The sequence below is a fragment of the Stegodyphus dumicola genome, chromosome 4 (assembly GCF_044657685.1).
Source record: "Stegodyphus dumicola isolate Sdum_Otavi_A_Nest chromosome 4, ASM4465768v1".
Lineage (NCBI taxonomy): Eukaryota > Metazoa > Arthropoda > Arachnida > Araneae > Eresidae > Stegodyphus > Stegodyphus dumicola.
Window position 1 is genome coordinate 61,917,534 of NC_140771.1, and position 17,001 is coordinate 61,934,534.

General features: G+C 34.7%; 2 protein-coding genes and 1 pseudogene across 2 annotated transcripts in view; all 3 read left to right on the forward strand.

The window, feature by feature from the left end:
- The first annotated feature begins 11,682 nt into the window (after positions 1–11,682).
- LOC146997563 (zinc finger MYM-type protein 1-like) lies at positions 11,683–13,317 on the forward strand. Its single transcript, XM_085814347.1, has one exon. It carries the CDS (start codon positions 11,683–11,685, stop codon positions 13,315–13,317), a length of 1,635 nt encoding a protein of 544 aa, XP_085670473.1.
- Positions 13,318–14,986: 1,669 nt separating this feature from the next.
- Positions 14,987–17,001, forward strand: part of LOC118205028 (dihydropyrimidinase-related protein 3-like) — a 2,238-nt gene continuing 223 nt past the window's right edge. The window contains exon 1 of the mRNA XM_035377313.2: positions 14,987–17,001. This exon is cut by the window's right edge and continues 223 nt beyond it. Coding sequence (XP_035233204.1) covers positions 15,405–16,187 — 783 coding nt within the window. The 5' untranslated portion in view covers positions 14,987–15,404 and the 3' untranslated portion in view covers positions 16,188–17,001.
- On the forward strand, positions 16,281–16,916 carry LOC118205027 (dihydropyrimidinase pseudogene; annotated as a pseudogene).

Below are 17,001 nucleotides of genomic sequence, written 5' to 3' on the forward strand. Positions count from 1 at the left end.
TTTGTACATAATTATAGCATTTTTCCCTACGTGCTCTCGTGGCATAAGTGTAGTTAGCACGCCTAGTTAGCAATAGAATAGTGCTAGCTGGAAGTGTTAAAAACTTATACTATGATAACATGCAAGACGGATGCGATAATTCCTTAATTTCTCTTTCATTTAAATCACAGGGCGACGGGACAGTGGTATGATAAACTCTAAATGGTGACGAGTAATTGTCTAATCACATTTTAGGTCAAGTCCCACTTCAGAGTGCAGGTTTTTGAAATCAGAAATCATGAGAAATCAAAGCTTCCTGACCCAGGATTCGAACTCCGAATCTTTTGGAACCTTGCCTAGCGAAAAAAATCCTTTCAAGTGCTGACTGAGGGAAGAATCGCCCGTCTTATTGGCATCTTATGTTGTCCATATTTTTGTAAGTTTTTGTAAATATTTGTACATATGTATTTATAACTTGGAGTTTTGTGTAGTTTTGTCTTGCTACTTATTCTTTTTATTTACTTATTTATTTAGATAGTTCATTTTATATCACGTCATTTTATATTTAATAAGCTTGCATTTTTATTTAGTCTTAATTTTTTTCCACTTATGTTTACATATACTTATTTTATGCATTAATACTTTGAAAAGTTTTTAACTCTGAATCGATTGACGATGGAACTGAAAGGTTAGTTTAAGTTCAAATGCAGGAAGCATGTGCCCAAAGGCCTTTTACGCTAGATAAAAACGATGACGTACAAGCTCAAAAGTGAGATGCAACGCAAAATACTTACATAAAATACCAAAATTAGGTACAAAGGCAAAAGTTATTTCAAAATTTTTAAGTATTTATAGATTATATTTCTCAAGCAGAATCCTAAATATGGACAGAGACCCTCCTATCGGCCCATGCTTATAATTTTTATCAAAAAGTCGGCGAAATTCTGGAAGTTTCTGGAAAACGGATTTTCGAATCCCTAGAACGATTTTTCTGGAACACTTCAGAAGCGCTTACTCTTCCTTTTCGAAGAAAGCTATAAATATGAAATTGCACTGGAGCCTGCAGTTAGTTTAATTCGCTTTAGAGATGTGAGTCACGCGACTGTTTTCCTATTGAACATCTCACTTTATTATTATTGCTACTTTTAATATAACAGTAACATTAACTTTGAACCTTACTCTTATTCAGTGAATGAGTCTGATTATCTGCGATGTTCCTCACATCTTAAAGAGAATTCCTCCTTACTTCCGTTCTTATTATTTACAGCTGTCGTTACACACGTACGGGTTCGTAATGGATTGAATGCACACAGAATCGATGAAAGCTTGACGAAATTTATTTTCTCTAAAAACATTTTGCAGTTCTGGAGCCTTTCTCACAAAAGTATTTGTACATTTCTTTTCAGTACGAAAAACCACAATCAATAGTCACAGTCTCAAACTACTAAGAACATTCAATAACAGACTATAAGATCTTATGATGCTATCATACAAGTGACTCGATCTTAATAGTAAACTTAGCGGCTTCTCGCACAGGCGTGAAGAATAATAAGACAGAAGAAAGGGTGTAAATAGCCATTCTTCTAAAAGAAAGGGTGTAAATAGCCATTCTTCTAAAAGATTCTCAAACTCTTTAACAAAAAGACACGTATTTCGTGCTCACTATAACACCGACTACTTGCGATGGGAACTTAAGGATAACTTAACAATAAATTTAAAAAGGTAAATAGTAATGCTTGGGTACAAAATTTATTTAAAACTAACAGGCTGACTCAACACTTTACACCGGCAATAGACTTAAAAATGTTCAGAATGCCTAGCCGTAAATAAGTTTAACTGCTGGCGGACAAAATAGCAAAAGTACGCTACACTAACGGAATCACGCTCTGTCTAACCTTCTCGTTTCGTCTAACTTAATTTGCATCCTAGCCAGGAAATGTGAAAAGAAATAAAAAATTCAAGAAAGCTAAGGAAAAAAAAAAAAAAAAAAAATCTGAAAGGTTTCAGATTTTTAATTACGTCCAAAGGGGCGTTCTTTCTTTAACGTTTTATGTGTTACCTTTATTTATTAAATATCATGTTCTTCGAACTTAAGCCATAAAATTCAGTTTGCCGCGCGCTGGAGACAAAAAAGGTTTCCCCCCCCCCGTAGAGTGTCGCCATTCCTGCTTTGAAATCCCTGAGTTTGTTAATCAAAAATTCGTTAAAGTTTTACTAAATATGAAATCAATAATAAAACAAATTCCAAATTTAAAATTTGGTCTTCCACATGCCCATATTCGTAGGACGATTACGTCATTCAAAATTCAATGTCTCTAGCTACCGTTATTTTATGACAATGCGAGAAATATACATACATTTATGCAGATTTTTCATTATTTAATTTCTTCAAATATAAAGCAGGACTCTAACATTTGGTGACAACAGTTTGAAAAGTGAAACGGACATTTATAGTGAACCAACGCAAAATCGCAAAACGAAAACAATAGTCCTTCAGGAACAAATCCCTTTTGGACTACTAAGAGAAACTCTACAAGACAATAGAAAAGGCCTCTAATAGTAAGCTCTCAGAGTAATCTATCAGTTCTCTCAATACTCTGAGCTAAGGTCTGAATTCAAATCTGAACTAAATTAAAAACCGATGCTCAGTCCGGTCTTAATAGTTTTCCCCTGTCCACCGAGAAATTGCCTTCTTTGTCCCGAAATTGTTGGAAGGCATACGCAGTTACAGTTACGTAGAGACAAGGCCACTTTCAGTTACACAACAATCGAACCAATAATCGACAAGTTTGGCGACTTTTGGCGATGTATCGCCAAATTTGGCTACAAAAATTAGCCACCAAAATCTTTGCACTTTTGGAGCTATCTCTCCAAATACCTCTATGCTAAATGAACGTACACCTGTAACCCTGTTTTTCCGACGACGCTTTGCGTTCTTGGGGTCTTGTATCTTGGATCATACCTTCACTGCTGGCTTTAGCTACTAGGAGCTCTTACCAGTATATTATCATTATACCATAGGCCATAAAGTTAAAAATTTAAGAGGTGTATTTAAAAATACACCACGCCCGAAAGCGAGATCAATAAATGAGAGAACTCATAAAATAAGTTTTGCTAAATTGCATATCATGGCATATCATGGGTGATTATATCAATGGCGGCGAGAGGCGAAAGGAAAGTCTAAGCTTCTGATTGAGTCTAGAAGAGCAGAAACACGTGATCAGCGTCCGGCATTAAGATTGGTTGAGGAGTCAGAGTTCGAAAAATGAAGTTTTTTGTAATTTTTGGAAATAAATAAAGTTCGAACATAGTAAAAGCAACATCTGTCTGTGAATTTAAGAGTCCTATGTCTTTTCGCGTTCTTGAGGTCTTTCGTAATCTTTATGTATATAAGCGGCTAAAGTGTGTGCCGCCGATGGTTTATGGTTGCCACTCGGAAAAATGAGAGCGGAAATTATCGTTTCCACAGTTTTTAATTAATACCTCGGCCGATTAAAGTCGTACGAAGATGGCAACGGTATGGATGGATTCGGAGAATTTTTTGGAATCCGAGGATACGCGTCTCGAATTTCAACTCGGCGCCGTTCCGTAGATATTCGAGAAAAAAGAATTTGGCACGTAGCCAAATCCGTCTAATAGGGAAAACCCAAGAAAGAAAGTGGAAAATGTAGGGAAAACGTAGGGGAAAATTAGTTTTTAATTTATATCTCGGCTAATTAAAGTCCCAAAAATGGTCAAAATGGCGTGCTACGGACCTGCGAAATCCAACGGTGTGCTTCGCTAAGACCGGAAGCCAGCCGTTTCGGAGATGATGTTACTTCACACCATATATATTTGCGGCTTAAGTATCTGTTTGTCGCCGATAGTTTATGCGTAACTGTTGCTTGCGTAACTGTACTAGCCAATGGGGTGAAGGTGCCACGGCACAGGGTTGCCGTTTCAATTGATACGTAGACAATTTCCTGTAAAACTTGCCTTTGCTATGACCATCATTAAGTCTCAGGGTCAAACGCTTAAGCGTGTTGGCATTTTTTTACCTCAGCCTGCATTTGGACACGGTCAACTTTATGTTGCCTGTTCAAGAGTTCGTGAAAGAACGGACGTAAAATTAAAAATAATGGATGGTCCTCAGCAAGGCGAGCTTAAAAATGATGAAAAGATCTACACAAGAAATGTTGTGTACAAACAGATCTCTGACATGTGAATTAACATTTTATTATTTAAATCACCTTTATTTTCTGAGCTAGCGGTGGCTCTTAAGAAATGTACCGCCAGTGGTTTCTTTCATTGCACTCTACTTTAAGCAATTAAGCAAGTAGAAGGGGGAAACCCCGTGTGGCAGTAAGCCATGGAGGTAGGAAGTAAGAAGGAGTCGCCCTAAACAAGTTTCTCCGTACCCTGCTCTGAAGCACCGGCGATCCCTACGTGGTGACCAAAACATTGGGTCATTTACCATTGAGTTCTATGGGATTTGACGCGTTCGCGTGTAAATATTTTGTAATTACGTCGCAAATATACATATAAATGTATATATTTTCTTTTTCTACAACACTTCAGAGTCCTAAGTATGTGAAAACAACATATTCTTAAACAACATTTCATTCTGAACGGAATTAAATGCTATACTTTTCACAGGACAGTTTTCTCAGAATGGTTTAATTTGAATGAAATATTTTCACAAGTTTTCGTTAATTACATTAGAAAAAAAAATTAAGGTAGTTCGATTTTATTCGGTTAAGGTACAAAAATTAAGATCAAAGTTTATTGTATTATCAATATTAAAATTATGCATTATTTCTTTTCTATTTATAGAGCTTCTTCCTAAAATACTTTCTTAAATATGACATGATTTTTTGGCTTCTTTTAAATCGAAAAATGTAAGTCAATTTATAATTAATGCTCTATTCGGTTCATTTTAAAGTAGAGAATTATTATGAAAATAGTATTTGACTTTCTCTGAACATTTCTGAAAGGGAATAAAATAATTTTTTTTTTTTTTTGTATTATTTAAAACTTGTAACTGAGTTATTATAAAATGTAAAGGGAATAATTCTTTTAATTATACTTATCAGATTTTTTTTTTTTTACCCTTCATTTCAACAATACATATTCCAAAACTCTTTATTACGTTCTTAAGTGCGCATCTCATAGCATTTGCTTTACAATACCTTTTAACAGATTGCTTTCCAATACGAACAATTCTTGCTTAAATAGTTTTATAACGTATTTGTCAACAGGATTTCAATTTATGTTTACAATTCAATATTAAGGTTATTATATATTTAGATAACATTTATAATCATTATAAATTAGATACATTTAATCATTAGATTTCTTCACAGTACTATCACAGTTGTTTATAAGTGAATAAATTCTTCATTTCAAATACATTTATAAATAATTTAATGAATATTTAAGTATTTTGTCAAAGGCAGATACATGCTTTTTCAAGCACATGCATAAATACCCATACATATTTCCTATTTATCATTTCCGGCATGTGCAAATCTTTAATTTCTGTGCATTCATTATATTTTTCGTGTAAAGTAATTTACACTAATTTAGCATACACCCGAAAGTTTTACATAAAAAATATATATGAATATAATTTGAATGAAAATTATAAGTATTATTTTTAATACCCACTCAAAGGTCAGTTTTTCTTCAAAATTCCCCCACGATGGCATCTCTCTCTTTAGGCAGATAGCCCTTGCATGCGTTACTCTATTTAATAAAAACTTAATCTGACCTATGTGCCTAATTACAAATATTTTAACATACATAATTTTATATTTACATTTAGCCATCAAGTTTCAAACTTTTCAAATCTTCTAGAAAATAAATTTTGGCAGATCTCTTTTAGCAATTTTCTTAAAATCTATATTTTTGTAGTGCAACAGCTTAGAATTTTATAAAACAAATTCATAATCAAAATCGCTGTTGTTAGTTATCGAAAAATAACCAAGATGTGATTTTTGCGTAAATGTCAGTAAACTATACAAATTGCTATTATCCATCACACTATGAATGTTTCTTTCATGCGAGAGTGTCCCTTTTTCGATTTCTATGGAACTGTCGTGTGTCGAAATACTATCAGAATTTTGTCAAGCGAGCTTCTGAATGTAAACAAAAAACACCCCGTCTGGTGACCCAAGCTTCAAAGCAGTGCTTCACTTCTAGCGCGAATGGCCCCTCCTCCCTTTCCTACCTCCATGCAGTAAGCAAAGGGGCGTCCTCGCCGCCTGCCCTGGGTAGTTCAGTTTAAATTAGCAGACACCTTTGCACAAATCATTTTAATTACAATTTATAATATCTAGAACACCGGTCATTTCGTATGACCGCCGGGCTTTCTAGTATATTATACAAGAAATATTACAATTTACATATAATTTCATTAAAATTATTAATATATATACAAAATTCGTAACTCTGTTTACTTTGTTGTATGAATTTACTCATTTGAATGAAGTTTCAATGTTTTCTTGTTTATCATTCCTAGTTATTTGCAAATCAGTAGCAAGTAAAAATATCCACATTAAGCAAGACTTAAGTCTGGCAACATTCTTAGTTAATTTATATTAATGATAACTACAGCCGTATCATCATCGTAAGTGCAGCAAAAACTCTCATTTGATCGAAATTTTTTCAGGCACCGTATAATAATTTGTGTTCTTGTAAAAATGCAATTTATTAGAGACATGGTCTTCTCTGTCTGATCACGTGTATTTACTGCACAAATAAAATAAAACTAGTTATTCGCATATGAAATGATTTAATTAATGCTCTAAATTCTGCCACATTCTTAATTTGCCAGTTATTTTGTGACATTCTGGCTTCTCCCATAATACAAAGAATCCTGTGGATGTCCTACTTAAGTCGCAATGTCTTGGCACAGGCTGAGAATGTTTTAAGAATCCTGATTCTCATGTGTCCTGCGAGAGACGCAGCCGGGAATCGAACCACGGACCTCTGGAATACGTGCCCACCGTGCAGACCACTACGTTGCGAAGGCATGCTAAGAAGGCGGGGAAAATACCTTACATACTCCCCCTTTTAAAGGGCGACTGTGGTTTTTTTAGGAGACCCAATCGCCAAATCCTGGGTGTGGAGAATCATCATCCACCACCCTTTTAGTTCGGGCACCACTGTAAAGACATTAGGCATTTTTGGAAGCAGGCAAGATGAAAAATGAGCAACGCTTTCGCCGGGAATCGAACTACGGACCTCTGAAATACGCGCCCAGCGTGCAGACGACTGTACTACGAAGGCATGCTAAGAAGCGGGAGAAATACCTTATAAAGTGATCATTCTAATTAAATTTTGAATTGCTAAATTTCTAACATAGTCAGATGTAACTCGATAATGAAACTTTTAATAAATATACCGTAACTCCTGGTTTGTGAAGTCGGAATAAAAACAATTGTCGCTTTTCGTTTACCTTCTATCATCCCATTTTTATTGTCTATCTACTGATATAATTAAACAGACCAGAAGATGCAATTCCTATATATAAATATGCTGAAGCTACTAATGCACTGGCAGACATTCGTGAAATTAAGAATTAATAAAATCTGAATATCGTAAAGAGCTTATTAAAGACGAATGTTAAAAATAAACAGTAATTTTCCTTTTAAAAAACAGGTAAACTACACATCGCGACCATTTTCTAAGACAGCCACATCTGAAAGTGATAAGCACATGATTAAAATAACAGCAGTGGACATCCTGATTGTCACATTCTTTAAGGCGGTCACATCCACAAAAGACAAAAATTAACAATCACTAGCATTTCAGGGAAGTTTCGTTGCATCATTATTCTTTTTCGCTTAAAATGTTACTTTCCTATTATGCAATAAGTTTCCTTCACTAACCTTAGCTTCGCAGGAGAAAGCGTTTTTCTTTTTGAGGTAGCTTACAGTCACTTGATAATTTAAGCGTGAGCATGTCGATGTCGTAACATATATTGAAAAGAATCGGCAAAAATGAAATTCCATGCTGATGTATTGAAACAAATCAGTAAATACTATGTATTTAATTCAAGGAAGAACGTTCCATCGGGTTGATGATTATTGATTTGAATGGTATTACATACCTCTGATATCTTCAAAATGATTTAATGTTAATTTGGTCTCTGTAAGGATATTTTTTCTTAAAATAAATTCGAAGGCATTAATTATATCGGATGTTTAGAGAAGAGTGCTTAGCCAAATATTTTTAAAATGGTATAAAGTATTACCGCATTTCCATATGAGTACTCTTTTAATGTAAGAGGTTATCATATCCACTTGGAAATATAAAATTTCGAAGTTTATATTCTGACGACATCGCAGTTGATTTTTCATATTTATCACTCCAAAAAAAATCTATTGGCTCCAGTGGCTATTATCGCTTCTAAATGGCTACAATGGTTTCCAAACTAAAATTTGGTTGGCGATAACTGGTCACCGTTTTGTCAACTGGGTCTAGTGTTTCTCCCCAACTGCTCTTTAAATGGCAGCAGGATTGTAAGGAATTATCCCATACCCTCAAATGTACTGTCCTGATTCCAATGGTTATCACGTTCAGCTGCAACTGGAAGAGCCGTTTTTCGAAGCAAGGCAAAAACATAGTTTACGTTTCTTGTTTCCCAACTCCATTAAAATTTGTTATCTTTAAAATGACACTCGAATTTAACAAATGAGATATGCCATTGACTTCCGTAAATTAAATAGTATCACAAAACATCCAGTATATCCCCTGCCAATTATAGACAAAATTATTCAAAAAAGACATATTCTACTAGACAGACAAGACATATTCTACTAAGCTCGACCTGACGTCAGATTATTTTCAAATTGTCGTAAAGCCCGAAGATGTCGAAAAAACTGCTTGTATAACGAACTCAGGAGTATATACTTTAAGAATGCCGCTTAGCTCACGCGGAGCTCCGGAAAAATTTCAGCGTATGTTGGACATAGCCCTAAGACCCGTTCTAGGGAAGAGACCCAAACGGCTACATACACTATAGTCAAACTGCTAGTTGTTCGTCAAAACCTTCCCCCCCCGAACTGCTTACAATTTTAATCATTTTGTCTTCATGCTCTACTGTTCACGTACAATAAATATCTATTTTGTATTTGCTTTCCTTCATGGTGTTGCAATTTTAATGGCCAGCAGTGTAGAAAACACGGTTGAACATACTACTACCTGTAACCGAGTTCAAATCCCAACATATGAGTTGATTTACTTCCTATATATTTTTGCTTAGAATATCGAGTTAAATGTACTTAAGGTCCTCCGTGAAGAATTCTCTCCATTAGGCAAATAGCCCTCGTGCGCTGTATCGTAATCTATTAACTTAATTTGCAAATAAAAGTGTCTTTAGAAAGTTTCTTTGCGAAATTCTCTTAAGTGTGGGAAAGTTGTAGTAATACAAATAATAATTTCATCAAATATACAAAGTGGTCCCCAGTCCGAAAAGATTTTTAAAATTTATAAAAAGGAAACAAATGAATATAATAGAATGTAATTTGCGCAAAAATGAATAACAAGGAACCGGATTGTTACAAATAGCAGGTAATAATCAGTTAACTGAATTGTTTCAAATAGCAGGTAATAATCAGTTTTTATACTAGAGAGCGATGTACGAAATCGACATAAACAATCACAGCCACCAATAGTATTATAAAGGGTAAGGTGATTGTTCAGGGTTATCTACTAATAGAAGAAACTATTGGCATTGTTATTCTGAACAAGTTGCATTAAAAAAAAAAAAAAAAAAAAAAAAAAAAAAAAAAAAAAAAAAAAAAACTGTCTGGTACAGGTATAATTAACTGTTATGATAGTAAGAGGCTTCATTTAAGTGAGATATAGCTACATGAAACCACGTGATGCAATGCTTTTATAAATATAAAAATATTCAGTACTTTTCAGTTTTGACGGCGCAGGCGATAAAGTCGCCAATAATGGTACAAATGATGCCTAACGGAATATTCCCTCTGGTAACCTTTTACGCATCATTTTCAAAACAAATCGCAGCCATTTCTTATCAGATTGATTATTTCTTTCAATACTGGCATACAGTTACATAGAATTTCTATCAGATAGTTCAGTTTTATGCCCTAAGGCCATTCGCTTTAATTAAGTCAATTCAGGGCCGGATTAAGGGTGTCGTAGGCCCTAGGCACTCCAGCAGCGTAGGCCCCGAAATAATAAACATTTTTTAACTGAAATTGACCGCTAATATTAAGTAATAATTTTGTTGTAGATATAAATCCGAAAATGTGATGATGCGGTAAAATAACATTATTTTATTTTGGGATTTTAATGTTTTTATTTTTCATAGAGCCATTTTCAATAGCCATAATTCCAGAATTGAGTTTATCTGCAACAATGCAACTTTTATATCTACCAAATTCCATGCAGAATTCGAGGGTTTTAGTACATGAACATGACAAGACATTAGCCGCCGGGAAAAACCTCTCGGACGGGCACATGCGTTTGACACAGTTGGCCACGTTTCCATGCCCACTACCAAACGCTTGCGCGCGATCGAGAGGTTTTCCCTGCTGCTAAGGTCTTTTGTTTTAGTAGCTCAGTTGTGTAATAAGTTAATATGTAAACACTACGATAGAGCGTGTATGCCTGTGCTTGTATTTAATCACGCTCAACCCCAAGTCAATCTTTAGTTTAAAAACTGGAAGCTAAATTTATTATAAGTAAGGTAAGTAAAGGAAAGTTGTTTTTATACTCTACTTATTTCAACCTAGTTTTTGATTCTGGAATATTGCTTCATTCCATTATAAATAATAGAATTTTCATTTTATCACTTATTAGTATAATAGTCCGCCGTAGAATGCAGCACAATGCAAAGAACTTTGAGTAGGCCTACTATGGGGTGGTTTGGCCATACTATTGTAAAAAATCTCCAGTAGTAGTCGTAGAAATAGTACAGTCCAAATCACCTTTGGAATAGCTTAATTTTAATCCATACTCGTAAATCCGGGTTTCGTTTTTACAAGTTTAAAATGCATTACTTAACAAATTTAAAATAACTTTTTAGCTTTCTGATAGCATAATAAAAGCGACGGGCGCAAACTAAAATGTATATTTAAAGGTGACGAGAAGAAGGAGAAAACAAGTTTAAATTTTAGTTTGTGAGTACCCATCGCTTTTATTATGGTATATCAGAAAGTTAAAAAATTATTTTAAACTTTTAAGCGCAATTTATAAAAGCTTTTTTTAAATATTTTTTTTTTAGCGAAAAATGTCTGATGGATATAAAAGAAAACACCAAAGTGGACATGAAAAACGCAAAAAGAAAGAGAAAGTGAGTGAGTCGCTTAGTAAAATTAAAGGTTCTTTATTGAAATATGTTAACATTTCTAAGGAGACAGAAGATAATGCAGATGCGGTAGATATTTCCTCGATCGAGGTTAGACCTAAAGAAGCTGAGGCTTGTTGGGACTCGCAAGAATGTTCAACCAATAAAACTGAGAATGTCACAGAAGACGAGGCTGACGGGGTTTACGAAATTTTAACGACGCTTCCAAGCAGGTGGTGCCTGAATCACTACCAACAACATCAGCCTCAAGTATTTTCAGTTCTGATCCAGCACGGTGGACAACCATAAGCGCAGATCTTATCGATTACTTCTCTCGTAATCACCCTGTGCAGAAATTGGATATAAATTTTAAGTTAGACGCCACTAAATTTGGCGAAATAATGAGATGTCCATCACAAGATTATTTTTTCAGAAAACTGAACAACAATGATATTATAAAAAGGGACTGGTTGATATTTTCCGAATCTACTGGCAAGTTTTTTTGTTATAAATGTATTTTGTTCAAATCGGACCTACCTGGAAATCCAAACCTGTGTAACCAATTCCTTACAGGCTTTAATGACTGGAAAAACGCACATTCGAGAATTTCAAGTCATGAAGTGTCAAAAGAACATTTTGCATCTATTTCTGCTTTAGTGAACTACCAACAAACTAGAAAAATTGATGAGACGTTTGATATTGTCAAGGAAAAAGAAAGCACATATTGGACAACGGTTTTAAGAAGAGTAGTGGAAGTAATTAAGTTTTTGGCCGAAAGGGGACTAGCGTTTAGAGGCGATAATGAAATACATGGTGATCCTAGTAATGGCAATTTTCTTGGGTGTATCGATCTCTTAGCCAAATTTGATCCGTTTCTAGAAGAACATGTAAGAAGATACGGTAATCCAGGCCGCGGAAAAGTATCATATTTATCCTCCACAACGTATGAAGAACTAATAATTTTACTGGGGTCAAAAGTATTGGAAAAAATAGTTACAGAAATCAAAGAAGCCAAGTATTATGGAATCACTGTGGATTCTACACCTGACGTTAGCCATACGGATCAACTCTCCATAGTTATTAGATATGTCTCAAAAACTGGAGATATATATGAAAGATTTTTGATGTTTGTTAAAATAGAAAAACATGATGCCAAGTATCTTTTTGACACTCTAATTTCAGTTTTAGAAAATCAGGGAATAGACCCAAAATTTTGCAGATGTCAGTCTTATGACAATGCGGCTAATATGAGCGGAGTGTATTCGGGAGTACAAACTAGATTTAGGGAAATCAACAGCGCAGCCACTTGGGTACCATGTGGAGCTCATAGTCTTAATCTAGTTGGCACAGCGGCGGCAGAAAGCTGCTTAGAAGCTGTAAAATTTTTTGAAATTTTGCAATCGCTCTACAATTTCTTTGCAGCGTCCCTTCAAAGATGGTCTAAACTAAGGTCTTTGGGAAGTAAAATTTCTGTAAAAAGACTTTCAGAGACCAGATGGTCAGCACGTTATGAGGCTGTAAAAACATTATGTGCCCATTATGATGATATACGTGGTATTCTTACAAATATTTCAACTAGTGAAGGTATGAAACCTACAACAGTGATTGAGGCACAAACCTTAATCCATCAAATGAATACTTTGGAGATGGTATTACTCACAGTTATTTGGGAAGATCTACTAAAACACGTCGATATTGTAAATAAATCTCTTCAAGAACCTGGCATCGAGTTTAACACGATGGTGCGACTTTACGACAGTTTAATTCAATATTTATCTCACTGCAGAACTGAGGACACGTATAATAGCTATTATCTTAAGGCAAAAGCCCTTGCACCAGATTCAGAATTTAAAGAATCCGAAACTAGAGTTCGTAAGAGAAAACGACAGTTCGATGAAGGGCCAGATGAGACTCCCTCTCGCAGTGCCAAAGATTCCTTTAAGATTAATGTTTTTTTTATTGTTCTGGATGTGCTTTGCGCTGAAATGACAAAGAGACGCACTGCGTACCATTATGTACCAAATGTGCCTTTATGACACATTTAGTTTTCTTACGGATAATACACTGACCGAGGACATTATCAAGGTTAAGGCTCAAGCTCTGGTAAAAATGTATCCGTCTGACTTAGAAGAAAACTTTGTTGATGAGTATTTGATTTTTTCAAATTTGTACCCCAAAACCACCTCTATAACGGATCTCATCAAATTACAAATAAAGGATAAACTTGTGTCAAGTTTCCCAAATGTTAATATTGCATTGCGCATATACCTTTCGATATTGGGTTCGAATGCAGAAGGAGAAAGATCATTCTCCAAGTTGAAGCTTATAAAAAATTTTATGCGTTCAACTATGGGTCAAGAGAGAACTTCGTCACTGGGCCTTCTGTGTATTGAAAGTGATGTCGCTCGCGGCATTAATTTTGAAGATATAATACACGAATTCGATGTGTCAAAATCCCGAAAAAAGGAGTTATTTTAGGATCTACTTAGTAAACCAAACGTTTTGTATTCGTATTTTTTGTGTATTTGTATTTACATATATTATTTTGACCTTCACTATATAATAATATAAAAATGTTTATAAGTTTTTGGGGTATTTTTATTTCAATATATTTTTTTTTCAAAGCCCTAAGACCTTTGGCCTTCGTAGGCCCTTTGGCCTTCGTAGGCCCTTTGGTCTTCGTAGGCCCTAGGCACGTGCCTACTGTGCCTAATTGGTAATCTGGCCCTGAGTCAATTAGGATGCAATCACACCGCTCACCCTAACGCGAAAATATAGAAAAGTGAAGGGTTAAATTCATCACTTCTAATGAAAATGCTCTAGCGAAGTAAAGCACTACGGTTTTACATAATTTTCGAGTAAGCTATTCGTACGAATTGAAATAATTCTTGCAGTTAAAATTGCATCCCAAATTAAGTTTTAGCTTGAAATTAATGTAGATAATTACTAAGAGAATTAGATTTTTGTAGCGTAGTTTACGCGAGATGAGATCACTTGAGGTCACGTGATATGAGCCGGCGAATCAGGATGTTGAACCATGAAAGTATAGTAAATTCTTAAATTAATGTCTTTTTTTCAAATTTATTGTCTTTATTTATTGGCATTTTTTTTCAAATTAATTTATTAATTAATTAATTCCAAATTATTGGCAAAATTTTTCAAAATTTTAAACAATATTAAAATGTTTATGCCTTCAAAATAAAAAATTCTTAGAACTAAAATTTTTCATGCGTATACTGTATGTTGTCGCCAATAAAGTCTGCTTGGCAACGAAAAAGTACCAAATATTCTACTGAATGATTATTTATGTTAGAATTTGAGTTAATATCTTTATATAAATTAAGGATTAATAGGAGGACTTTCTTAATAATAAGAAGAAACAATGCTTGACACTTGTTAAGTTAATATTTAGAAGGATTTTTACACATCTTTTTTAACTATCGCATTTTAACGGATATAGTTTAGACCATTAGCACGATTAGAATTATTCAATTATCTACTCATTTAAGAAAAATAAAATAATTTTTTGTTGCCAAAAAACAGATCTACAATACACCACTGCCATTTCAGTTTTCGTTTAACAAGTATTATGCCGATAAATAATTTATTTGATAAGATAAATATTTTGGCAACAAATATTAGGAAATATACATTTTAGATTACTTTGCAATTAAGCTGTTGGTAGAAGAATTTTATCAGCCGATATTCAAACTGATCAAAATTTTTATAAGTTGTCGACATTTCCATTTTATTGATCTGCTGCATCTGGAGGAATGTCTACTCAACAGATTGCGAGAGTCCTGCTGAAGTACTCCTGAAGTACAAGTAAGTTAGAATACCAATTCACGAAGGTAACTTAAGTGAAAGGAAAACTTTTTATGAGAGTATCAAAGACAAGATGTTTGAGTTGATTCTGGAGACAGGAGGAAGTAATCAATTTCTTTATTTTTTACTTGTTAGGGAGGTTTAAAGACGCATGTTGAATATTTTCACATTCCAAAGCCTATTAAAGTCACCAGGGGCGATTTCTTTTTTTTTTTTTTATTAGACAGAGTTATCTTTTTTTCGATTATTTCTTCTTTAAAACTCTGGTTTTTAAACGTAAAGATTTTCGGAAGAAATAATGCAAGAAGCTTCTCATTCTCGTATCTTGATAAAAGGGGAAAAAGTTGTCAACGATGACATAATGTTTGACGCAGACGTCTATATAGAAGATGGCATTATTAAACAAATTGATAAAAATATCTTTATTCCTGGGGATGTAAAACTTCTTGATGCAAAAGGAAAGCTAGTAATACCTGGAGGAATTGATACCCATACCCATTTTCAGTTCCCATTAATGGGAACAAAATCCATTGATGATTTCTACTATGGAAGCAAAGCTGCGCTTGCTGGAGGAACTACAATGATTATGGACTTTGTTATTGATCAAGAATGCTGCTTACTGAATGCTTACGAGAAATGGCGGAAATGGGCTGATGAGAAAGTCTGCTGTGATTACAGCCTTCATATCGGTATTACATCGTGGAATGCAGAAGTAGAATCAGACATGGAAATTCTTGCCAAAGAGAAAGGCGTGAATTCCTTTAAAGTTTTTATGGCTTACAATGATTTCCAAATGTCAGATAGAACTTTACTCAGAGTTTTTGAACACTGTGCAAAACTTGGAGCGTTGGCTCAAGTTCATGCCGAAAATGGGGATATTATTGCAATGAACCAACGAAAGCTTCTAAAAATGGGAATTGCGGGACCTGAAGGGCATTTGTATAGCAGACCTGAAGATGTAGAAGCTGAAGCAACCCACAGAGCTATAATTCTTGCTGAAAGTGTTAAATGCCCTCTGTATGTAGTTCATGTAATGAGTAAGAGTGCAGGAGAAGTCATTGCTAAAATGAGACAGAAATGATATCAAGTATATGGAGAAGCTATTGCAGCAGCTTTAGGAGTAAATGGCTTACATTACTTCAATAAATGTTGGACACATGCTGCTGCGTATGTGATGTCTCCTCCTCTTCGACCTAATCGTGAAACTCCAACAGTTTTGATGAAATTACTGTCTAGTGGTGTGTTGCAAACTACTGGATCAGATAACTGTACCTTCAACATGATCCAAAAAGAAATGGGGGTAAAAGATTTTACTAAAATCCCTAATGGTGTCAATGGTGTAGAAGACAGAATGTCAATTATATGGGACAAAGGTGTAACGACCGGCTTACTTGATCCTTGTCGCTTTGTTGCTGTTACTAGTACAAACGCTGCCAAAATATTTAATATTTATCCCCAGAAGGGCAGAATTCAAATTTCCTCCGACGCAGATGTCGTTGTATGGGGTCCACACGCAACACGCATAATTTCTTCTAAAACACACCAGCAACGTGTTGATTTTAATATATTTGAAGGTATGAAGGTTAGCGGAGTTCCTGACTATGTTATTTCAAAAGGAAATGTTGCTGTTGAATATGGCAAATTACACGTTACTCAGGGTACTGGACAATTTATTCCAACGGAACCATTTTCGCCTTTTGTATATGCTCGTTTACAACAGAAAGAGATACCTCCAACTCCCATTCTTCGTGATACGCCTACTGATAGAGTTTTTAGCACTTTTGTAGGTGTTTCATCTTCAGAACAATAGAAGTAAGCAATGTAGTATAGAATTTCATTTCTATAAAGCACCTTAGTGGAAGCAGAAATCTACAAGATTTTACTTTCAATATCTA

Bases quoted from the DNA above. Each gene is read 5' to 3' on its own strand.
- LOC146997563 (XM_085814347.1), top strand. From the start codon at position 11,683: ATGAGATGTCCATCACAAGATTATTTTTTCAGAAAACTGAACAACAAT.